This window comes from Oncorhynchus mykiss, chromosome 1 (genome assembly GCF_057628025.1).
Source record: "Oncorhynchus mykiss isolate SJ-2025 chromosome 1, ASM5762802v1, whole genome shotgun sequence".
In the NCBI taxonomy this organism is placed as follows: domain Eukaryota; kingdom Metazoa; phylum Chordata; class Actinopteri; order Salmoniformes; family Salmonidae; genus Oncorhynchus; species Oncorhynchus mykiss.
This window is the reverse complement of record NC_143022.1, coordinates 68,430,195-68,456,553: the sequence shown is the minus strand read 5'-3', so window position 1 is coordinate 68,456,553 and position 26,359 is coordinate 68,430,195. Positions and strand designations below refer to the sequence as shown.

The following is a 26,359-nucleotide window of genomic DNA, read 5'->3' as shown; positions in this document are numbered from 1 at the left end:
CCTGTTGTCGTCTTATTTCTCCCCCTCCATCTCTAGATGAGGATCTCCTTCCGTTCCAGTGGTGTTGTATCCAGTCTCCTCTGTGCCACCTCTATCTGGCCAAGAGACCCCTGGACCGTTGCCAAGGTTACGGCTGGGTGAGCCCCGACTGCTGCATAACCGCGGCCAAGGCAACACAGGGCATTGGTGAGAGCTTACCTATACTCAGCGGAATGGGGGTCATTTACTTTCAACTCCTGTCAACTCATTGAATGAATTATTATTGACTTGTGTCACAGACATATCGGATCGTATATATCGGACCGTATACCACGGGTATGACAAAACAGTTATTTTTACTGCTCTAATGACGTTGGTAACCAGTTTACAATAGCAATAAGGCACCTTGGGGGTTTGTGATATATGGCCAATATACCACGGCTAAGGGCTGTGTCCACATTGCGTATGCATAAGAATATGCATAAGAACAGCCCTTAGCCGTGGTATATTGGCCATATACCACACCTCCTCGGGCCGTGTTGCTTAATAATACATAATTTTGTCACTGTTTGTCAATGATATATAGCCCACATGTTTGGTCCCATTATGCGATAATAGACAGATCCTTCACTGTGTGCCTGTCTGCTTGGACCCATTAGTGTAAATGAGTGTAAATGTCCTGTGTAAAGTCTCGGTTAGTGAATTGTTTCCTTCTGTCTTGTCCGCAGGCATGGTGTACGGCAGCCTTCATTTCATCACCTTCGATGGGACTGAGTACTCCTTCAAGGCCCTCGGCGAGTTTGTCATTGTGCGCCTCTCCTCCTACACGGGCTCCAATATCTTCACGCTGCAGGGTGAGACGTGCGAGCTGAAGACGGACGGACAGGCTAGACGGGTCCCCACGGTGGTGAGGATGGCTGCTTTTCACCAGGGCATCGGCAAGGTCAGTGTGTTGTGGGTGTGTGTGTGTGTGTGTGTCTGTCTTATGGGTTGTATTATGTATGGGCTGTAGATCTCACGTGCTTGATTGTCCTTGCCTCTGTGTGAATGTGTGTGTGTTCAGGTTGAGTGGCGGTGTGCAGAGTCAGGAGAGGGACTGGAGGTCCTGGTGGATAATGTGAAGGTCCCAGTCTTTGTCGGTAAGAAATCTAAGCGGTGCACAGGCCTACACTTGGCCTACCATAACAAACATGTCACAGAAACAGGACAATTACTATGAAACCTTTCACTACTATTCTACCAGACTAGACAATGCAATTTAGGAATATAGTAAATCTCTATACAACTTTTACAAACGACCTGGAACATCATTCTCCAACCCTTGTTACATACAATATTACAGTAGCGTCTTCTTCTTCTATGCTATCATGGATGGCGGTTCCGCAAACAAACGCTGAAGGTGCATGCCGCCACTTACTGGGCCGGAGTGTGTGGTCAATCAGAGTTTACAACATTAAGCTCCACGTTTCTAAATCCTCCTACCTAACGCAGTACCAATGCAGTCCAATCTCAACGACCCTGCACTTCAAGCTTTCCCTCTCTTCCACATACTTACGACAATATGACAACGCGTGCTCCACCGTTTCCTCGACCGTACACTCCAGACACAAACCATTCACATGCTGGCCAACCGGATGTAATGTAACTATGACAACGCGTGCTCCACCGTTTCCTCGACCGTACACTCCAGACACAAACCATTCACATGCTGGCCAACCGGATGTAATGACGAGTTCAGTGTACAAAGTCCTAGGCGCAATCGAGCAAACACCACCTCTTCCTTCCTAATCTGACCTTTGAATCTTGGTCCACCGACCTTTCTATCGAGGGCACATAAATGACACTCGGCCCTTGGGCTCAGAGTCCCATCTTTTCTGCCACACGTCCATCAAAATGGTTCTGATCTTACATTTGGCCTCGCCTCTAACCAGTGGAAGATGAATATTAATTATATGGCTATCTGGTCTGCAATTTCATTCCCTTCCACACCCGAGTGGGCTGGGACCCAGCATATTGCAGTAGCAATGGAACGCTGTCCTCATATCCCTTTAAGATGACATAACAGTGCCCTCTGCTGTCCTTGCAGGTGTGGTGCACATGGGCAAGGAGGGTTTTGCGGTGCGCTGTACTTCGGCCAGTAGCTGTGCGGCAGTGTACGCTGGGGGGCTCCACGTGGTGGTGTGGAGGGTGGGTGGAGGTGGTGGTGCACAGCAGTTGGCCGCCCTGGTGGAGGTCCCCCAGACCTTCTACAACCGCACAGTGGGCCTCCTGGGCTTCTGGAGCTCCAACCGCACCGATGACTTCCTGCAGTCTGACGGGAAGCTGATGATCTCCCCCAAGAGCAACCCTCCCCCGGAGGAGAGCCTGCGCCAATTTGGCCTGTCCTGTGAGTGAGGCTTAAGTCAATATTTCACATTGAAGGAGATGGCGGCACATTGAATGTCAATACTAACATACCACTTAGAATCCATGTCCAATACATTGCTTCATTCTAGGTAGCGTGCTAGTGTGGTCCCTCTACCCTAATTCAAATATAGTGTATCACGCAGATTAAGTACCCCTAACTCCACTCATGTGTAAGTAGCCATTCGCAGACATTGCTAGGTGTTTAAAGGAGCGGTCTTTCACCCTTTCATCCTTGGTCTGAAAAGTGGGTACGAATTCACACAGAGCCCCTCGGTTACATATAAGGTCATGTCTGTACAGTCACTTTGTCTAATGTCAAATATGGTGAGATATCTTGAGGGTTCTGACGGATGTCTTGTAATGTGTTCCATAGGGGCTGTGCCTGTTCCAGAGAGCCTGCTCTTCTCCATCCCACCCACTGGTCGGTTTACTCCAGCCTCGACAGAGGAGCTGATGTCAGTGAGTCCAGCTGTACAAGACAGACTGAGGAGGACATGTCAGGGCAGTTTGCAGTGTGTTCATGACATCCTGGCTTCTAACGACACTGGACTGGGTTTGCAGAGTCTGGAGTCCCAGGAGCTGTACCACAAGCTGGCTACGGTGTTTGGTGAGTCAACTGTTATGTCAGTCAGAGGATCAAGAATTTGTATCTTTATTGTAGATGTTTGCACTTCCTCTTCGAGTCACATGCTCTGGGTCAAAGTTGCCCTCTGGACAAAGATCTAGGATCAGTTTACCCTCCCCAATTACAGAGTCTAATCTTAAAATATTAGCCTAGTTGGGCTAGTTTAGGGGGATAAACACAAAACTAACCTTATATCAGTGTCTATCAGTGGTGTAAAGTACGTAAGTAAAACTACTTGCGTATATTTACTTTACTATTTATATTTTTGGCTACTTTTACTTCACTACATTTTGAAAGGAAATAATGTACTTTTTACTCCATACATTTTCCCTGACATCCAAAAGTACTCGTTATATTTTGAATGCTTAGAAGGACAGAAAAAAGGTCCAATTCACGTACTTATCAAGAGAACATTCCTGGTCATCCCTACTACCTCATCTGGTGGACTCACTGAACACAAATGCTTTGTTTGAAAATGATGTCTGAGTGTTGGAGTGTGCCCCTGGCTTTCCGTAAATACATAAAAACTAGAGAACGGCGCAGTCTGGTTTGCTTAATATAAGGAATTTGAAATTATTTTTACTTTTGATACTTAAGTATATTTAAAACCAAATACGTTTTTACTTTTACTCAAGTAGTATTTTACTGGGTGACTTTCACTTTTACTTGAGTCATTTTCTATTAAGATATCGTTACTTTTACTACAGTATGACAGTTGGGTACTTTTTCCACCACTGGCCTAGTATGTGCAACTTCATCCTACTCCACAGCATTCTGCCAATCGCTCCGTAAGAATTTATTGAATGCAGTGTAGTGTTGATTGAGGTCAATTGACATGCTTCTCTATAGGTCAGGGGTGTTCAACTCTTAGCCTACAGGGTCCAGAGCCTGCTGGTTTTCTATCCTACTGATACTTAATTGCACCCACCTAGTGTCCCGGGTCTAAATCAGTCCGTTATTAAAGGGGAACAATGAAAAAAAGCAAAGGAACTGGCTTCGAGTTCCAGAGTTGGGTTTGACATGCTTCAATTTCTCTCCTATGTAGGGAACATGCCTCCCATAGTGACTGAGCCCACGGTGATCCGTTGTAAGGTCAAATCCACCGTCCGCGTGCAGATCAGCACTCAAGACTCCAACCTAGACCCTATAAGCTTCTCACTGCTCTTCCCCAGACCACCACAAGCATCTGTTGGGAAAAGTGAGCTAGAAGCACACACACACACACACACACACACACACACACGTACACTCACATACACACTCACACATGCAACCCCCCCCCCCTTGGCAAAGTTTCCTATAATTCCTTAATGTGTCTCTCCCTATAGGTGATGGTATATTGACCTGGACACCACTCAACATCCAGCCAGTCTACCTGACCATCAGAGTTGATGACCAGCTGTTGAGCTCTCAGTTCACCCCCATCCTGCAGGTGTGCAACTGCCTCAACGGTGGCACCTGCCAATATAACAGCATAGTGGACAACCATCTGCAGGGGAGATTTCTGGTAAACAAACATGCAGACAGACAGACTGACAGACAAAACAGTAAGGGGAGTATTTCCATATGGGCTTGGGTGTTTTCTCCCAGAGCGCAATATGAACTAGTCCTGTGTGTTTTGAGTGTGAGATGATGTTCCCATGCCGATCAACCCACGCACCCTTCCTTTGTGCCTTGTCCTCCCAGGTGGTAGGGTGTCTGTGCCCTAAGGGTTTCAGTGGGAAATTCTGTGGGAATACCACCGACGTGTGTAAAGGGAAGCCTTGCTTCCCAGGAGTGCAGTGCCAGTCCCAGGGAGAGCCAGACCAGTTCACCTGTGGAGAGTGCCCCTCACCCACCATCTACGGGGACAAGCAGGGATACAAGTGCTTTGAGAATGGTTGGTATACGTTGGATAACAAGGTGGTGTGTTCATTAGGCACTAAACGGGAGAGAAAACAGGTTGGGGCTACCTGCTCGCTTTGTGTTGCCTGCCCTTATGAGCACGACTCAGCTAGCAACTTCTTTTACCTGTATTCAGGAAATTATTCATTACTACTAGTCAGGAGTGTTTCCTCATCCAGATAAACTCCTGGCCCTATTCATTACCATTGAGCTGTTCTCATTCATGTTTCTCCTTCTTTTCCTCTCAGACCTCTGCCTCCCTCCCTTCCCCTTTCCCTGTCACACGATGGCCGACTGCCTCAGCTCAGGGTACAACTACACCTGCAGGTGTAAGCCTGGCTTTACTGGGGACGGCCGCAACTGCACAGGTACTGACTCTGACATAAACATACTGTGTTGTAGCAAAGTCAGGGGGTAGTCCTGACCGGGGCTTGAACCCTGGACTTTGTGAAAGTCAAGCCAACACCATAGCTTTCACGACAAGAGATCCAAACCTCTCAATGACGTTGTAGGTGTTGAGTTAAGGTCACTACAGTATACATACATTCTGAAAACAATGTAAAATACACTACATGGCCAAAAGTATATGGACACCTGCTCGTCGAACATCTCATTCCAAAATCATGGGCATTAACATGTTGGAACATTCCTGCGGGGACTTGGTTCCATTCAGCCACAAGGGCATTAGTGAGGTCGGGCACTCCTGTTGTGTGATTATGCCTGGCTCGCAGTCGGCGTTCCAATTCATCCCAAAGGTATTCGATGGGGTTGAGATCAAGGGGCTGTGCAGGCCAGTCAAGGCCAGGCATCCGTCAGGCCAGGCATCCGTCAAACCCAGATTCATCCATCAGCCTGCCAGATGGTGAAGCGTGATTTATCACTCCAGAGAACGCATTTCTACTGCTCCAGAGTCCAGTGGCGGCGAGCTTTACACCACTTCTTCAGCACTCGCTGGTCCCGTTCTGTGAGCTTGTGTGGCCTACCACTTCGCGGCTGAGCCATTGTTGCTCCTAGATGTTTTCACTTCACAACAACAGCACTTACAGTTAACCAGATCAGGTCTAGCAGGGCAGAAATTTGACGAACTGACTTTTTGGAAAGGTGGCATCCTATGACGGTGCCACGTTGAAAGTCACTGAGCTCTTCAGTACGGGCCATTCTACTACCAGTGTTTGTGTATGGAGATTGCATGGCTGTGTGCTCGATTTTATACACCTGACAGCAACGTGTGTGGCTGAAATAGCCCAAATCCACAAATTTGAAAGGGCGTCCACATACTTTTGGCCATGTAGTGTGTCTCTGAGCCATATTGCAGTTGTTTTCTGAAGAGATTACAGTACATAATGGTAATATTCCTCCTGACTCAGACATAAATGAGTGCCTGGATCCATCGGCCTGTCGTAACGCTAAGTTTGAGTGTGTGAACACGCCAGGGTCCGTCCGATGCTCCTGTCGCTACCAGAGCACTGAGGAAACCGATGGCTGTGGTACGTACACACAACGGCCCAGTTACTGTTCCAGTATAGTACTGCATGAAACAGTATCTTCTGCAGGGCATTATTATCTCTGTATAATGATGATACCGTTTCATTTGTTCCTTTGCAGGGGACTCTGCCAATCCACCAGGTAAGCCTTCTATTTTTCAAAAGAAATCCCCCAATACTGCACAGCAAGACATGACTACTGTGTCACCATGGTGATCGTGACCACATTGTGGTTGTGTGAGGTCATCTTCGGGTCTAGGCCCCATCTTATTGATGTTGTTGACGTTGTTGACAGGGTTCAATGTCTTCAACGTGTCCTTGGGCTGGAGGAACCAGGGGTCTGGAGGAGAGGGGCTGAGGCAGGTGAGAGAGAGAGGGTGTGTGTGGGCTCCAAATGAAGAATTGCTACATTTGTGTGTGTGGAACACATAAAAAGAGCTATTGGGCCATACGGTTTTTCAGACCACATGACCTGACCAGGGATACCAGTCCAGAAATGGAAAGGGGAAAACTCTGGCTCCTAGGATTGTGTGTGTAAATTTAGATCATGGCTGAGCGGTGTGATATAATGATGTGGCGATATGTGTATTTATACCAATGATGACAAACTTCTCCGTCCTACAGCTGGAGGAGATTCTGTCAATGGGCTTCCAGAACAAGTTCTACAGCGCTGTGACGAAACGGCCGATGCAGGGCTCAGGTCTGGATGAGTACAGGATCAACGTGTCCAGTGACACACCCCACTGGTACATCAGAGACTACCTGACCCGCGTCAGTGCTTACTACAGCATCAAAACCGCTGACGTTGGAGGTAAAAGGAAGGCGTTTCTCTGTTAAACTCTACTCTATAGTCACGAGGAGTTGTCAGACTCAGAAATGATTGATTGCAATAGTAGAAGGAAAGCGTTATTATCCCTGACAGGTGGCAGGGCTGTCACACTATGTAATGTAAAACAATGCTCTCGGGGGGGGGGGGGGCGTAACTTGAACCACACATTTTGCATTATCATGTCAACAATGACGATAATGGTGATTATGATTAATGCTGTTGTCAAAGATGCAGTCCTAAGTCGGTGTTTGCCAGCAAGAATTGAGATGTTTTTTGTATTACAAATTGTTTGTCTCTTTTATCCTCTCGCCTCTCTCTCACAGACTTGGATGAGTGTAAATCAAATGAGGCTGTGTGTAGGCAACCTGCTCTTTGTGCCAACACTTACGGAGGGTACAGGTGTGTGTGTAACGGGACCACCGACGTCGACTACACCCAATCCTGCATTTTAGGTGAGGCTGTGGGAAAAATGGGTTGTTGACCATTTACCATTTTATGCAAATATCCAGGGTGTGATGCTTTTCCTGGTCATTTCACGTGGTAATTTCATACTATGGTTATGGAAAAGAGTTTCCACTAAGCATGCATTCTCTGAACCCAGAACCAAATGCACTGGCCAGCTACTAAATGTTGTTAACTTGGGAACTGACCAAGATTTTTTGGGGGGCCCTAAGTATGACACAATAATGTGTTAATGGCCTATTAAACCTAACGTTCCACTGTTGGCCCACTATTTAGACATGGGTGGTTTGAACAGGACGGGGATAGCCGTGGCCCAGATGGCGGAGGATAAGAAGCCCCTGATCCTGGGCCTGGTTTTAGGCATCGGGATCCCTGTCCTCCTCCTACTGTCTGCCCTCGCCTGCTTCTGCTGTTCCCGCAAGAAGACCATCACAGGAGAGTGAGTAGGCTGAATATCCTCACAGACGGTAACATGGTGTACACAACATTCACACAGACCTAATGGTATATAGTACCTTCCCGAAAGATACTGAAACCACAATATATATATATATATATTTCCAGTAACAGATGCATAGTTTACCCTCAGTTCAGTTCACAATGTTTACTGTTATTGCAGCAGAACTACAAGGCAGAACATAATCACAAAAACACAAGATTGGGTGGAAACACGACACCAAGTTTGTAACGAGTGCACTGAGAGTCTGGACGCAAGTACTGGGAGTGAGTGTTTTAATAAATAAACAAAACAATGACCACGAACCACAAACAACACACCGATATGAAAACAGAGTCATTGACACCTGAGGAAAGAACCAAGGGGAGTGACAGATACAGGGAAGATAATCAAGGAGGTGATGGAGTCCAGGTGAGTGTCATGAGGCGCTGGTGCACTTAACGATGGTGACAGGTGTGCGGGGTAATCAGCAGCCTGATGACCTAGAGGCCGGAGAGGGAGTATACGTGACAAACTTCATGAACCGACAACCTCAATATACTAGCTAGACACTAACTGCACTGGTAATCGCATCAAATGAAATCCACAGTAGTTCTCAAAAGCCGAACAAAACCTTAACACTGTGTTGGTCTACCTGACCTCTGCAGGATAATAGAGGTACATCTGGTGTCCGTATGTCCATCAGCCCTGTTTGTGTATTATCTCCATGACTGCAGGGCTACAGTCTGCAGATGTACAGCATCTGGAGCAGGTGGCAGTAGTCTAGAGACACGTAATCCTGCAGAGTCCTGGCCCTGCTTTATACTGTAAGCCACAGTGTAATGTATGAGTCATTCTATTTGAGTTCACTTTTTGACCGCACCCCTTTTTGAACTTTCCATACATGGTAAAAGTGGTCAGAAAGGGACTTTTTGAACCTAAATACCAAGATATTCCGGAGGTAGAGGTGCTCAAAGTTGACCCATTTTGCATATCCCACGATACCATGAGACAAGTCGACATCACTGGATAAAAGTGTACGGTTGAGCTTGATATAATTTAAAAGCTTGCCAAACAGGATTGTCTAACTATTTTATACATCTTATATATTTTTTCCGCATATGTTGTAGCATAGACCCTAATGTACATAATCTGAGGTGTTTGTGTTGTGCCCGCCATGCTCTTGAATACGGGGTGGGTGTCATTTCAATCATAGAAATAGAATGTATAGAATGGACCTATCCCTTCAGACCACTGCAATTTAGCTGATACACCATTGAAATGTTGGTAACACTTCACTTGACATCCAGCGCCATAACACATTATGACCCTGTCATAACCATGTCATAATACACTATATATACAAAGGTATGTAGACTCCCCTTCAAATGAGTGTATTTGTTTTTTTTCAGCCACACCCATTGCTGACAGGTGTATAAAATCTGCCATACAGCCATGCAATCTCCATAGACAAACATTTGTAGTAGAATGGCCTTAGCGAAGAGCTCAGTGACTTGCAACGTGGCACCGTCATAAGATGCCACCTTTCTGACAAGTCAGTTCTTCACATTTCTGCCCTGCTAGAGCTGCCCAGGTCAACTGTAAGTGCTGTTATTGTAAAGTGGAAACATCTAGGAGCAACAGCGTCTCAGCCGCAAAGTGGTAGGCCGCACAAGCTCACAGAACAGGGCCGCCGCCTGCTGAAGCGAGTAGTTCCAGCAGAATGCTATCTGCCCCAATGCATAGTGCCAAATGTAAAGTTTGGTGGAGGAGGAATAATAGTCTGGGGCTGTTTTTCATAGTTCGGGCTAGGCCCCTTAGTTCCAGTGAAGGAAAATCTTAACGCTACAGCATACAATGATATTCTAGACGATTCTGTGCATCCAACTTTGATATGTTCGAAGAACAGGTGTCCACATACTTTTGGTCATGTAGTGTATGTCATAACAGCTGACATAACTTGTCATAACCATCCATGGCTATATTATAAACAGGTTATGACACCTACATAAGAGTTTAAAAACCCACACAAACTACCACACAAGGCAAAACATTCCAAAACACCATAGCCTATATGTCAATAGTATGTTTGTTACATACAACAACAACAAGAATTTACCATATTAAATGATCATTGTTATTGCACACACATCAGACATGCACCTACCCCAATGCTCTGTTGCTGATTACTGGGATAAATGCAGGAGCAAATTTCAGGAGCCGGACAATGCACCCTCTTTTTGATTGATGACTGATATAAGGGCATGCACGTACGTAGGCCTATCTGGCTTATATGATTATGATGGTCATAATGCTTCTTGACAGTGTTATAAAGTGACGTAGGCCTATCTGGTTTATATGATTATGATGGTCATAATGCTTCTTGACAGTGTTATGAAGTGACGTAGGCCTATCTGGTTTATATGATTATGATGGTCATAATGCTTCTTGACAGTGTTATAAAGGGACGAAGACCTATCTGGCTTATATGATTATGATGGTCATAATGCTTCTCGACAGTGTTATAAAGTGACGTAGGCCTATCTGGCTTATATGATTATGATGGTCATAATGCTTCTTGACAGTGTTATAAAGTGACGTAGGCCTATCTGGCGTATATCAAATCAAATCAAATCAAATCAAATTTTATTTGTCACATACACATGGTTAGCAGATGTTAATGCGAGTGTAGCGAAATGCTTGTGCTTCTAGTTCCGACAATGCAGTAATAACAAGTAATCTAACTAACAATTCCAAAACTACTGTCTTGTACACAGTGTAAGGGGATAAAGAATATGTACATAAGGATATATGAATGAGTGATGGTACAGAGCAGCATAGGCAAGATACAGTAGATGGTATCGAGTACAGTATGTACAAATGAGATGAGTATGTAAACAAAGTGGCATAGTTTAAAGTGGCTAGTGATACATGTATTACATAAGGATACAGTCGATGATATAGAGTACAGTATATACGTATGCATATGAGATGAATAATGTAGGGTAAGTAACATTATATAAGGTAGCATTGTTTAAAGTGGCTAGTGATATATTTACATCATTTCCCATCAATTCCCATTATTAAAGTGGCTGGAGTTGAGTCAGTGTCAGTGTGTTGGCAGCAGCCACTCAGTGTTAGTGGTGGCTGTTTAACAGTCTGATGGCCTTGAGATAGAAGCTGTTTTTCAGTCTCTCGGTCCCAGCTTTGATGCACCTGTACTGACCTCGCCTTCTGGATGATAGCGGGGTGAACAGGCAGTGGCTCGGGTGGTTGATGTCCTTGATGATCTTTATGGCCTTCCTGTGACATCGGGTGGTGTAGGTGTCCTGGAGGGCAGGTAGTTTGCCCCCGGTGATGCGTTGTGCAGACCTCACTACCCTCTGGAGAGCCTTACGGTTGAGGGCGGTGCAGTTGCCATACCAGGCGGTGATACAGCCCGCCAGGATGCTCTCGATTGTGCATCTGTAGAAGTTTGTGAGTGCTTTTGGTGACAAGCCGAATTTCTTCAGCCTCCTGAGGTTGAAGAGGCGCTGCTGCGCCTTCTTCACGATGCTGTCTGTGTGAGTGGACCAATTCAGTTTGTCTGTGATGTGTATGCCGAGGAACTTAAAACTTGCTACCCTCTCCACTACTGTTCCATCGATGTGGATAGGGGGGTGTTCCCTCTGCTGTTTCCTGAAGTCCACAATCATCTCCTTAGTTTTGTTGACGTTGAGTGTGAGGTTCTTTTCCTGACACCACACTCCGAGGGCCCTCACCTCCTCCCTGTAGGCCGTCTCGTCGTTGTTGGTAATCAAGCCTACCACTGTTGTGTCGTCCGCAAACTTGATGATTGAGTTGGAGGCGTGCGTGGCCACGCAGTCGTGGGTGAACAGGGAGTACAGGAGAGGGCTCAGAACGCACCCTTGTGGGGCCCCAGTGTTGAGGATCAGCGGGGAGGAGATGTTGTTGCCTACCCTCACCACCTGGGGGCGGCCCGTCAGGAAGTCCAGTACCCAGTTGCACAGGGCGGGGTCGAGACCCAGGGTCTCGAGCTTGATGACGAGCTTGGAGGGTACTATGGTGTTGAATGCCGAGCTGTAGTCGATGAACAGCATTCTCACATAGGTATTCCTCTTGTCCAGATGGGTTAGGGCAGTGTGCAGTGTGGTTGAGATTGCATCGTCTGTGGACCTATTTGGGCGGTAAGCAAATTGGAGTGGGTCTAGGGTGTCAGGTAGGGTGGAGGTGATATGGTCCTTGACTAGTCTCTCAAAGCACTTCATGATGACGGATGTGAGTGCTACGGGGCGGTAGTCGTTTAGCTCAGTTACCTTAGCTTTCTTGGGAACAGGAACAATGGTGGCCCTCTTGAAGCATGTGGGAACAGCAGACTGGTATAGGGATTGATTGAATATATCCGTAAACACACCGGCCAGCTGGTCTGCGCATGCTCTGAGGGCGCGGCTGGGGATGCCGTCTGGGCCTGCAGCCTTGCGAGGGTTAACACGTTTAAATGTCTTACTCACCTCAGCTGCAGTGAAGGAGAGACCGCATGTTTTCGTAGCAGGCCGTGTCAGTGGCACTGTATTGTCCTCAAAGCGGGCAAAAAAGTCATTTAGTCTGCCTGGGAGCAAGACATCCTGGTCCGTGACTGGGCTGGATTTCTTCCTGTAGTCCGTGATTGACTGTAGACCCTGCCACATGCCTCTTGTGTCTGAGCCGTTGAATTGAGATTCTACTTTGTCTCTGTACTGGCGCTTAGCTTGTTTGATAGCCTTGCGGAGGGAATAGCTGCACTGTTTGTATTCGGTCATGTTACCAGACACCTTGCCCTGATTAAAAGCAGTGGTTCGCGCTTTCAGTTTCACACGAATGCTGCCATCAATCCACGGTTTCTGGTTAGGGAATGTTTTAATCGTTGCTATGGGAACGACATCTTCAATGCACGTTCTAATGAACTTGCACACCGAATCAGCGTATTCGTCAATGTTATCTGACGCAATACGAAACATCTCCCAGTCCACGTGATGGAAGCAGTCTTGGAGTGTGGAGTCAGCTTGGTCGGACCAGCGTTGGACAGACCTCAGCGTGGGAGCCTCTTGTTTTAGTTTCTGTCTGTAGGCAGGGATCAACAAAATGGAGTCGTGGTCAGCTTTTCCGAAAGGGGGGTGGGGCAGGGCCTTATATGCGTCGCGGAAGTTAGAGTAACAATGATCCAAGGTCTTTCCACCCCTGGTTGCGCAATCGATATGCTGATAAAATTTAGGGAGTCTTGTTTTCAGATTAGCCTTGTTAAAATCCCCAGCTACAATGAATGCAGCCTCCGGATAAATCGTTTCCAGTTTGCAGAGAGTTAAATAAAGTTCGTTCAGAGCCATCGATGTGTCTGATTATGATGGTCATAATGCTTCTTGACAGTGTTATAAAGTGACGTAGGCCTATCTGGCTTATATGATTATGATGGTCATAATGCTTCTTGACAGTGTTATGAAGTGACGTAGGCCTATCTGGCTTATATGATTATGATGGTCATAATGCTTCTTGACAGTGTTATAAAGTGACGTAGGCCTATCTGGCTTATATGATTATGATGGTCATAATGCTTCTTGACAGTGTTATAAAGTGACGTAGGCCTATCTGGCTTATATGATTATGATGGTCATAATGCTTCTTGACAGTGTTATAAAGTGACGTAGGCCTATCTGGCTTGTATGATTATGATGGTCATAATGCTTCTTGACAGTGTTATGAAGTGACGTTGGCCTATCTGGCTTATATGATTATGATGGTCATAATGGTTCATGACAGTGTCATAGATTGCATTTTCTTAGTCCAAGTAAAGTGACACAGGATGGTCATAATGCTCCATGACAGTGTCATAAAGTGTATTTTCTACAAATTGTTTAAAATTAGGATGGAAAAAAACATGACTGTAAAGAATTGATAACAACAACAAAATATTTAGGGGGGGGGGGTGTCATTGGGGATGTTGTAGAATCGCACGGACACACATAGTGCTCTTCATCTGATAGAGATTATGCAACATATTTGGATTATGGCTGTGTTACTGTATTAATGTCTAATGGCATAATGGCCTTTTTTTTAAGTCAGTACTGAGTGTGCCAGATGTAAGTGTTACTGTTGGACAACTCTCATTCCTTTGTGTTGTTTCTGTGCAGAATTCCTCAGTTGTTACCCGAATATGTTCAGGAGCAGTACAACCCTCCGCCCTTCAACTACTCGGACCCGGCTCTACACTACAACGTCCACGTCAGCCCGCGCGTCATCGACGACCTTACACCCAGGAAGCATCGCAGTACAAACTTCACACACGCTTGACAGCGCTATTATGATTGTACATGTCAAAAATAAAACAAAGTAAATATATTATTTGTACTGTAATAACCAATTGCTTAAAGCTGAGGGACTTTCAAAGTCCAATGTATTTCAGAAAAGAAGAAGTGGACACAGAGAGAAGCTACGTATATCTCGTGCTGTGATTCTGACAAGCACTCCTAGCAAGTACATCGAAGTAAAGGCTGGACGGCTCTGGGCGAGGGAACTTAATAAACCCGTAGACATACAAACATGGAGCCATTCATGTGCCTTAAGTATTTCCCATGTGACACCTAATGCTTTCTGTTCATAGTTATTATATGCATGTGTTAAGCACATTTGTATTAATATTACAGCGTGAGCATTGCCACATATTTGTACATGCAACGGATTAACACAGAGAAGATTGTAGTCATTTGATTTATCTGACATGTTGTGGGGTCCTCTTCTTAAACTTCAGTCCATCAGCTGTTTTACTTTAGAGCATAATGTCTACCGCTTTGTGTTGGACTTCGCACTGTGGTGGAGGGTACTGTGGGGTTCTGAGTCTTGATGGTACGGAGAACGAACGAGAAGCACTTGAATCCAATTCAAGGTTTCCTTAACGACCGGTCGGTAAGAGTAGTATACACCGAGCATACAAACTTTGTCATACATGGGTCTCAAACACCCTTATATAAGTTATGAAAGGGCTGTCACCATTATCCTGAGTGGAGAGCTCAAAAACAAAACAGCATATCGATCTACAAGACCAGAGAGAGTCAGCGGCTACAGAGAAGTCGCAGTCAGTCGATGGCTGGGATGGCGAGGCATCGGAGAGACGCCTTGTTGACCACATCCTCCCTCTACTCAAGCCATGTGGTTCAATCTTGACTGTCACTCCATCTTTTGGTAGCTTGAAATCTTTAAAAAAAAAAAACGTTAAACTCTGGCTGAAAATAGTAATCCAGACCCGAATCTATATAGCTGTTTTATTTGATTCTTGTTTGTTCAGTTTTTTCAAGCGCTTTGAGACTCATTCTGTAATGAAAAGCGCTATAGAAGTAAAATAAATTACTATTGTCATGTACATTGAAGAGATTGAAGAGAGAGGAGTCTCCTTTGCCTTAAACCTATGGAATACATGCAATATTAATAATGATACATCTCAATGTTCTAATAGAAACTAAATGCATGATCCCTTGGAGACGATGTTTTAATCGATTCAATTAGAAAACAAAGGGGGTTGCATGTTTACAAGGGGATACATGTTTCACTATTGCCACCCATGTTACAGAGAGGCACAGATGGTGAAACACACTACATGGCAAAAAGTATGTGGACACCTGCTCGTCAAACATCTCATTCCAAAATCATGGGCATTAATATGGAGTTAAGTAATGAATATGGTCCCCCTTTGCTGCTTTAACAGATTCCACTCTTCTAGGAAGGCTTTCCAATAGATGTTGGAACATTGCTGTAGGGACTTGCTTCCATTGGGCCACAAGAGCATTAGTGAGGTCGGGCACTGATGTTTGGCAGTCAGTGTTCCAATTCATTCCAAATGTGTCCGATAGAGTTGAGGTCAGGGCTCTGTGCAGGCCTGTCAAGTTCTTCCACACCGATCTTGACAAACCATTTCTGTATGGGCCTCGCTCTGTGCACAGGGGCATTTTGGGGCTCAGAGGCCTAAGGCGCAGCGGCCTAAGGCACTGCATCTCAGTGCTAGAGGCATCACTACAGACCCTGGTTCGATTCCAGGCTGTATCACGACTAGCCGTGATTGGGAGTGCCATAGGGCGGAAATACAGCGTCGTCCAGGTTAGGGTTTGGCCAGAGTAAGCTGTCATTGTAAATAAGAATTATGCTGAAACAGAAAAGGACCTTTCCAAAACCGTTGCCACAAAGTTGTAAGCACAAAATCGTCTAGAATGTCATTGTATGCACATGGGGATCTTAGGCTTGTGTGCGCGGCTGCTGGGCCATGGAAAACCATTTCAAGAAGCTCCCGACGAACAGTTAATGTGCTGAAGTTGCTTCCAGAGACAGTTTGGAATTCAGTAGTGAGTGTTGCAACCAAGGACAGGGCATTGTTCCGTGCTTCAGCACTTGGCGGTCCCGTTCGGTGAGTTTTTGTGGCCTACCACTAAGCGGCTGAAACGTTGCTCCTGGACGTTTCCACAACAATAACAGTATTTACAGTTGACCGGGACAGCTCTAGCAGGACATACATTTGACGAACTGACTTGTTGGAAGGTGGCGTCCTATGATGGTGCTACGTTGAAAGTTACTGAGCTTATTAGTAAGGCCATTCTACTGCCAATGTTTGTGTATGGAGATTGCATGGCTGTGTGCTCAATTTTATACATGTGGCTGAAATAGCTGAATCTACTAATTTGAAGGGGTGTCCACATACTTTTGTACATATAGTGTATCTGCTTGGCTATATATTACCATCAATATTTTACAGTACCACCATACTTTGACCATTCCCATCCTGTGGAGGTGTTATACCTTTTCCAATCATTAGGTGTCAGCAGCGAGTCACCCAGACAGGGGCAGCAGAGAGGCTGATCAATCACATTGCTTGTGGGAGGTTGAGTTGAGCTGAGTAGCACAGCAGTCACCTGCTCAGACTGCAGCCCTGGCTCCTTAGAAAGTGGCTGCAGCATGCCGTGTGGTGCCCCCTGCAAGATGAGATCATCTGAGTGCGGTGCACAGCGCAGCTCTGCAGTTCCCAGCACCGCAGAGAGGCAGCAACACTAGGGTCAAGGGCAGGGCACTGCCACCGCAATACCCAACCCACTTCCTGAATGTGGATCCCCCTCCACCCCGCCCACCACACCTCTGCAGTGCCACAGTTCCTCTTGATTTCATCCTTTGGAGGAAGCGAACACAGATAAGGTCAAAGTCCTCTTCAGAATATGCATAGGAAAAGTGCTATAAAGAGTCATTGAGAGATGACATGGCAAAGCAACACAGCTGACACCTGTGCATGAAGAAACATCAGGTCGAATGAAGAAATACCAGAATAACTCACCTTTGTAATAAAAGGAATTAAGCATTGAAGATGAAAATATGACAAGCACTTAGCCTACTTCTATCCTGCATAGTTTAGTCTGGAGCTAAACTGAAGGCTGCAGCGTTTGAACAGGGATCCTACTCTGACTGCAGCAGACACCTGGAGGTACGCCAGAAGGAGGAGAGAGAGAGCTGAGCGCTAAGATCAACAGCAGGGATTCGGTTTGACAGTTTCTAAGTGGTGGTGTCCTTCTGAGCACCTCAGATTAATAAAAAAAAGCCAGCCGATGACTTGAGCTACAAAGATACTCACAGATGGACAGAATTAGAAGGATTAATTTGGATTCAACACTGTTCATATCCATTTCATCAGAACATGATTGAAATAGCTTGGGAATACCAGCAATGCTAAATCCTCTTATCAGATTTGAGGGCATCATATTTGGCTCATGATAATGCAATTGTGAAAACAACAAGTCATTGCTCTGTAAAAGGTAACTATGTATGGATCTGCTTACTGTTTAGCTTGTATAGAAGGACAATAACAACTTGTATCCAGGCATGATGTCACAGTACATTGAGCAGTGACACTAATTAAAATGAAGTGGTGGACACAGTGCCAGAGTCCCTGACTACAGCCCGCCTCCCCTACACATGACCCTGACCTTGTGGTGCGACACCAAGAGCTTGTGGTGTAAAGTACTTAAGTACTACTTTTTTGGTGGAGGGGGTATCTGTACTCTGTATTTTTTACCAACTTTTACTTTTACATCAATACATTCCTGAATAAAATAATGTACTTTTACATTTTTCCTGACACCCAAAAGTACTCTTTAAATTTTGACAGGAAAATGGTCCAGTACACACTTCTCAAGAGAAAATCCCTGGTCATCCCTACTGCCTCTTATCTGGCAGAGTCACTAAACATAAATGCTGCGTTTGTCACAACTTCCACCGAAGTTGTTCCCTTTCCTTGTTCGGGCGGCGTTCGGTGGTCGAGGTCACCGGCTTTCTAGCTGCCACCGATCCAGGCTACCTTCTTCGAAGGAGTCAGGCTATCTTCTAGATATCTAGTACATTTTAGAAATTCCATTTACTTTTGATACTTGAGTATATTTAAAACCAAATACTTTTAGACTTTTACTCAAGTAGTATTCTAATAACCTCCTTCCTTCAGTAAGAGCATTGAAGATGGGTCGTGGCTGGGTCTTCCAGCATGACAACGACCCGAAACACACAGCCAGGGCAACTAAGGAGTGGCTCCGTAAGAAGCATCTCAAGGTCCGGGAGTGGCCTAGCCAGTCTCCAGACCTGAACCCAATAGAACATCTTTGGAAGGAGCTGAAAGTCCGTATTGCCCAGCGACAGCCCCGAAACCTGAAGGATCTGGAGAAGGTTTGTATGGAGGAGTGGCCCAAAATCTCTGCTGCAGTGTGTGCAAACCTGGTCAAGAACTACAGGAAACATATGATCTCTGTAATTGCAAACAAAGGTTTCTGTACCAAATATTAAGTTCTGCTTTTCTGATGTATCAAATACTTATGTCATGCAATAAAATGCAAATTAATTACTTAAAAATCATACAATGTGATTTTCTGGATTTTTGTTTTAGATTTCGTCTCTCACAGTTGAAGTGTACCTATGATAAAAAATTACAGACCTCTACATGCTTTGTAAGTAGGAAAACCTGCAAAATCGGCAGTGTATCAAATACTTGTTCTCCCCACTGTGTATATATATATATATATATTCAGTATACACACACATCCCCCCATGAACCCCTCACAAGTTACATCACAGAGTTGGTTTAATGTTTTAAAGACCATGAACTAATTTCTCCAGGGTTCCAATCAGCCCCATCCATATTAACCTCGCACCTACCATCACCTTTGATTCGGAACAAGTCCACAGGGACCCAGGGGGAGCGAGAGGGCATGTCACCAACCACCACCCAGCTGATTCTACAAATGTATGGGAACCACTATAATAGATGGGATAGAGATGGAAAAACATAATGGTGTGACTGTGCCCACATTGTGGCCATTAATATCTTTGGTTTGCAATAACATAATTGCAGCATTATAAATTAAACAATACTTAACCAGAACATCATTTGTCACACCGAGTTCCTTTAAAATACGGAGACAAACATTTTCGTCACAAAGTTCATAAACGCCTCATATGGTGCATTTTCACACCGAAACACTCACAGATCCCAGCTTATCTGGTTTCTTGTGACAGATTTAAGCCTTTGCGCCGTCTCCTTCCGATTGACATAATCTGCACTGAGAGTAAAATCCTGTTGCAGGAAAAGACCTTTCACTGAATACACATGTTCCAGATTAGGTAGAGAAAAGCCTGGGAGGTGACATTGAATCTGCTCACAAGATCACACGTCACATCTAATACTAAAGCTCTGTGAACAGAATGAAATGAAAGAGAATAGAGAAGACATTTGTTGCTCTTTCTGCTTTCATTTACAGTATGTCACCAACCCAAAGGGTCTAACAGAGGACTATTAGAGACAACAGGCAGCATTTATGTTCCTTGTCAGGTTTCAGGTATGACTCGGCTGCAGACAGTGTCGAAGAAACAAAAGTTTATTTCTAGTACAGGGACAGGCAAACAACAGGACAAAGGCAGGCAGAGGTCAGTAATCCAGAGAGGGTGCAACGGGTTTCAGGGTCAGGGCAGGCAGTCTCAGGGTCTGGGCAGGCAGTCTCAGGGTCAGGGCAGTCAGGGGTCAATAATCCAGTGAGGTGGGGCAAGGTATAGAACGACAGGCTCAGGGCAAGCAGAACGGTCAAAACCGGGAAGGACAAGAAAACAGGTGCAAGAACAGATAGGAGCAGGGGAACAAACGCTGGTAGGTTTCACGAAACAAAACAAATTGGCAATAGATAAACAGAGAATACAGGTATAAATACACAGGAGATAATGGGGAAGATGGGCGACACCTGGAGGGGGGTGTAGACAAGCACAAAGACAGGTGAAACAAATCAGGGTGTGACATTCATAAGGAAATTATCTCAATGTTTTCTCTAGGAAGCAATGGTGGAAAGAGTACCCAATTGTCATACTTGACTAAAAGTAAAGATACCTTAATAGAAAATGACTCAAGTACAAGTGAAAGTCACCCAGTAAAATATTACATGATTAAAAGTCTAATTTGGTTTTAAATATACTTAAGCATCAAAAGTACATGTAATTGCTAAAATATACTTAAAAGTAAAAGTATAAATTATTAAAAATATTAAGCAGATGGCACCATTTTCCTGTTTTTTTTATTCACGAATAGCCAGGGGCACACTCCAACACTCAGGCATAATTTACAAATTAAGCATGCATGTTTAGTGATCAGAGCCGGTAGGGATGACCAGGGATGTTCTCTTGATAAGAGCGTGATTTTGACCTTTTTCCTGTCCTGCAAAGCATTCAAAATGTATGAATATTTTTGAGAGTCAGGGAAAATGTGGCAGGGAAAATGTGTGGAGTAAAAAGTGCATTATTTTCTTTAGGAATGCAGTGAAGTAAAAGTAAAAGTTGGCAAAAATATAAACAGTAAAGTAAAGTACAGATACCATAGAAAACGACTTAAGTAGTACTTTCAAGTATGTTTTACTTAAGTACTTTACACCACTGCTAGGAAGAAGAAACTTCATTAGACCTTTGACTGTCAGTGAAAGAGACTGAGAAAGGTGACTTGAGGTAGAGAGATAGATTCTGTTACATTCTCAATGGTTATTCAAATCCTCCTCAGCCTAAGAGTTTCCATCTTCCCCCTGCCTTGTGGTTCCTGTGGGACAGGGACAGAGACAGAGACAGGTGGCCAGTGGGAGACAGGAGAGCAGCCAAGCATATTAAATCGGGCTATCAGATACTCCCATCCACACTACCAACACAATTAGCCCTGAGAATCCACAGTCAGCTGACAGCCACTGACTGCTGCACACCTGGTCACGTCTGTTATCACACATCAGATCCCCCACACACACTCACCTGCACAAACACACGTATGTCTATAAAAAACTAGGAATTTCTATTGATGAAAACTTAATTTCATGTGATGTTGGAGCTCCAGTCTGCCCACACTAGTCTCCGCTCAACTCCATTGTAAATCGTGGAGTTGAGTAGAGTCAGCTAACTCGAACATGGCTGTTTAACCTCTGCACTCATGTCTGACCTATTATCTCATCTAGCATATTTTATTTTTATCTTAGCCTTATTTTACCAGGTAAGTTGACTGAGAACACATTCTCATTTAGAGCAATGACTTGGGGAGTAGTTACAGGGGAGAGGAGGGGGGATGAATGAGTCAATTGTAAACTGGGGATGATTAGGTGACCATTGATGGTGCATGAGGGCCAGATTGGGAATTTAACCAGGACACCTGGGTTAACACCCCTACTCTTACAATAAGTGCCATGGGACCTTTAGTGACCACAGAGAGAGTCAGGACACCCATTTAACATCCCATCTGAAAGACGGCATGCTACACTTGGCAATGCCAATCATCGCCCTGGGGCAGTGGGATATTTTTTTAGACTTGAGGAAAGAGTGGCCCTCCAACACCACTTCCAGCAGCATCTGGTCTCCCATCCAGGGACCGACCAGGACCAACTCTGCTTAGCTTCAGAAGCAAGCCAACACAGGGATGCAGGGTGGTATGCTGCATCTAGAATCCACGGAGTTCATTCGGAAAGTATTCAGACCCCTTGACTTCTTCCACATTTTATTGCGTTGCAGCATTATTCTCCTCATCAATCTACACACAATAACCCATAATGACAAAGCGAAAACAGGTTTTTAGAAATGTTTGTAAATGTATTCAAAATAAAAAACAGAAATACCTTATTTACAGAAGTATTCAGACTCTTTGCTTGACACTTTGAAATTGAGCTCAGGTGCATCCTGTTTCCATTGATCATCCTTGAGATGTTTCTACAACTTGATTGGAGTCCACCTGTGGTAAATTCAATTGATTGGACATTATTTGGAAAGGTATACACTTGTCTATCTATATAAGGTCCCATAGTTGACAGTGCATGTCAGAGCAAGAATCTTCCAGAAGGACAACCACCTCTGCATCACTCCACCAATCACAATCAGGCCTTTATGGTAGAGTGGCCAGACGGAAGCCACACTTCAGTAAAAGGCACATGACAGCCCACTTGGAGTTTGTTAACCTCTTAGAGCTCTAGGGGCGCTATTTCATTTTTGGATAAAAAACGTTCCCGTTTTAAGCGCGATATTTTGTCACGAAAAGATGCTCGACTATGCATATTCTTGACAGTTTTGGAAAGAAAACACTCTGAAGTTTCAGAATCTGCAAAGATTTTGTCTGTAAGTGCCCCAGAACTCATTCTACAGGCGAAACCAAGATGATGCATCACCCAGGAATTAGCAGAATTTCTGAAGCTCTGTTTTCCATTCTCTCCTTATATGGCTGTGATTGCGCAAGGAATGAGCCTACACTTTCTGTCGTTCGCCCAAGGTCTTAGCAGCATTGTGACGTATTTGTAGGCATATCATTGGAAGATTGGCCATAAGAGACTACATTTTCCAGAGGTCCGCCCGGTGTCCTTTGTCTAAATTTGTGCGTAATCTTCAGGTGCAGGCATTTTCTCCTGGGATTCAGGAGAGAAAGCATGTTTCCAAGAACGATGTATCAATGAAGAGATATGTGAAAAACACCTTGAGGATTGATTCTAAACAACGTTTGCCATGTTTTCAGTCGATATTATGGAGTTAATTTGGAAAAAAGTTTGCGTTTTGAGGACTGAATTTATGGATTTTTTTTGGTAGCCAAATGTGATGTATAAAACGGAGCTATTTCTAATACACAAGGAATCTTTTTGGAAAAACTGAGCATCTGCTATCTAACTGAGAGTATCCTCATTGAAAACATCAGAAGTTCTTCAAAGGTAAATGATTTTATTTGAAGGCTTTTATGTTTTTGTTAATGTTGCGTGCTGGATGCTAACGCTAATGCTAACGCTAAATGCTAACGCGAAATGCTAACTCTAGCTAGCTACTTTTACACAAATGATTGTTTTCCTATGGTTGAGAAGCATATTTTGAAAATCTGAGATGACAGTGTTGTTTACAAAAGGCTAAGCTTGAGAGATGGCATATTTATTTCATTTCATTTGCGATTTTCATAAATAGTTAACGTTGTGTTATGCTAATGAGCTTGCTGATAGATTTACACAATCCTGGATACAGGGTTTTTTTCATAGCTAAACGTGACGCAGAAAACGGGGCGATTTGTCCTAAACAAATAATCTTTCAGGAAAAACTGAACATTTGCTATCTGAGAGTCTCCTCATTGAAAACATCTGAAGTTCTTCAAAGGTAAATTATTTTTTTGAATGCTTTTCTGTTTTTTTGTGTAAATGTTGCCAGCTGAATGCTAATGCTAAATGCTACGTTAGCCATCAATACTGTTACACAAATGCTTGTTTTGCAATGGTTGAGAAGCATATTTTGAAAATCTGAGATGACAGTGTTGTTAACAAAAGGCTAAGCTTGAGAGCTAGCATATTTATTTCATTTCATTTGCGATTTTCATGAATAGTTAACGTTGCGTTATGGTAATGAGCTTGAGTCTGTATTCACGAACCCGGATCCGGGATGGGGAGATCAGAAAGGTTAAAAGGTTGGAAAATGACTCTCAGACCATGAGAAACAAGATTCTCTGGTTTGATGAAACCAAGATTTGACTCTTTGGCCTGAATGCCAAGCTGGAGGAAACCTGACACCATCCCTACGGTGAAGCATGATGGTGGCAGCATCATGCTGTGGGGATGTTTTTCAGCGGCACGAACTGGGAGACTAGTCAGGATTGAGGAAAAGATGAATGGAGCAAAGTACAGAGAGATCCTTGATGAAAACCTGCTCCAGAGCAGTCAGAACCTCAGACTGGGGCGAAGGTTCATCTTTCAACAGGACAACGACCCTAAGCACACAGCCTAAACATTGCATGAGTGGTTTCGGGAGAAGTCTCTGAATGTCCTTGAGTGGCCCAGCCAGAGCCCGGACTTGAACCAGATCGAACATCTCTGGAGAGACCTGAAAATAGCTGTGCAGCGACGCTCCTCATCCAACCTGACAGAGCTTGAGAGGATCTTCAGAGAAGAATGGGAGAAACTGTTACGGTGCGTGAATGAGGACCCAAAAGCGAATTAACTTAAACAGAGCTTCTTTAATTACCAAACATAGGTAGGCTCAGACGGACCGGCAGATTCCGACAGGACAAGACAAGGTTACAGCAAACATGACGACAGTCTGGTTCAGGCATGAAACACAACAAACAAGAATCCGACAAGGACAGGAGCAGGAACAGAGAGAGATATAGGGACCTAATCAGAGGGAAAAAGGGAACAGGTGGGAAAAGGGGTGACGAGGTGGTTAGGAGGAGACAAGGCACAGCTGGGGGAAAGAGGGGGAGAAAAGGTAACCTAACAACGACCAGCAGAGGGAGACAGGATGAAGGGAAAGGACAGAGACAAGACACAACATGACAGTACATGACAGTACCTCCCCACTCACCGAGCGCCTCCTGGCGCACTCGAGGAGGAAACCTGGCGGCAACGGAGGAAATCCTCGATCAGCGCACGGTCCAGCACGTCCCGAGAGGGAACCCAACTCCTCTCCTCAGGACCGTACCCCTCCCAATCTACGAGGTACTGGTGACCACGGCCCCGAGGACGCATGTCCAAAATTCTACGGACCCTGTAGATGGGTGCGCCCTCGACAAGGATGGGGGGGGGGGGGGGAAGACGAGCGGGGGCGCGAAGGACGGGCTTGATGCAGGAGACATGGAAGACCGGGTGGACGCGACGAAGGTATCGCGGAAGAAGAAGTCGAACTGCGACAGGATTAATGACCCGAGAAATACGGAACGGACCAATGAACCGCGGGGTCAACTTGCGAGAAGCCGTCTTAAGGGGAAGGTTCTGAGTGGAGAGCCAAACTCTCTGACCGCGACAATATCTAGGACTCTTAGTTCTACGCTTATTAGCAGCCCTCACAGTCTGCGTCCTATAACGGCAAAGTGCAGACCTGACCCTCTTCCAGGTGCGCTCGCAACGTTGGACAAAAGCCTGAGCGGAGGGGACGCTGGACTCGGCGAACTGAGATAAGAAACAGCGGAGGCTGGTACCCGAGGCTACTCTGAAAAGGAGATAGCCCGGTCGCAGACGAAGGAAGCGAGTTGTGGGCGTATTCTGCCCAGGGGAGCTGTTCTGACCAAGACGCAGGGTTGCGAAAAGAAAGACTGCGTAAGATGCGACCAATAGTCTGATTGGCCCGTTCTGCTTGACCGTTAGACTGGGGGTGAAAGCCGGAAGAGAGACTGACGGAAGCCCCAATCAAACGGCAAAACTCCCTCCAAAATTGAGACGTGAATTGAGACGTGAACGGATGTACTCAAGGTTCCTATGGTCAGTCCAAACGACAAAAGGAACGGTCGCCCCCTCCAACCACTGTCGCCATTCGCCTAGGGCTAACCGGATGGCGAGCAGTTCGCGGTTACCCACATCATAGTTACGTTCCGACGGCGACAGGCGATGAGAAAAATACGCGCATGGGTGGACCTTGTCGTCAGAGAGGGAGCGCTGAGAAAGAATGGCTCCCACGCCCACCTCTGACGCGTCAACCTCGACAACGAACTGTCTAGAGACGTCAGGTGTAACAAGGATAGGAGCGGATGTAAAACGATTCTTGAGGAGATCAAAAGCTCCCTGGGCGGAAACGGACCACTTAAAGCACGTCTTGACAGAAGTAAGGGCTGTGAGAGGAGCTGCCACCTGACCGAAATTACGGATGAAACGACGATAGAAGTTCGCGAAGCCGAGAAAGCGCTGCAGCTCGACGCGTGACTTAGGGACGGGCCAATCAATGACAGCTTGGACCTTAGCGGGATCCATCTT

At 45.2% G+C, this 26,359-nt stretch overlaps 1 protein-coding gene across 1 annotated transcript in view; it reads left to right on the top strand.

Moving 5' to 3' along the window:
* Nucleotides 1-14,477, top strand: part of si:ch73-105b23.6 (uncharacterized) — a 28,338-nt gene extending 13,861 nt beyond the window's left edge. Inside the window, 16 exon segments of the mRNA XM_036982882.2 lie at nucleotides 37-186; nucleotides 708-922; nucleotides 1,043-1,118; nucleotides 2,066-2,365; nucleotides 2,759-2,992; nucleotides 4,056-4,208; nucleotides 4,339-4,517; nucleotides 4,697-4,889; nucleotides 5,143-5,262; nucleotides 6,262-6,381; nucleotides 6,500-6,520; nucleotides 6,674-6,741; nucleotides 7,003-7,189; nucleotides 7,531-7,659; nucleotides 7,946-8,108; nucleotides 14,270-14,477. Of these exon segments, the coding sequence (XP_036838777.2) occupies nucleotides 37-186; nucleotides 708-922; nucleotides 1,043-1,118; nucleotides 2,066-2,365; nucleotides 2,759-2,992; nucleotides 4,056-4,208; nucleotides 4,339-4,517; nucleotides 4,697-4,889; nucleotides 5,143-5,262; nucleotides 6,262-6,381; nucleotides 6,500-6,520; nucleotides 6,674-6,741; nucleotides 7,003-7,189; nucleotides 7,531-7,659; nucleotides 7,946-8,108; nucleotides 14,270-14,429 (2,468 nt within the window). The 3' untranslated portion in view covers nucleotides 14,430-14,477.
* Nucleotides 14,478-26,359: the final 11,882 nt, after the last annotated feature.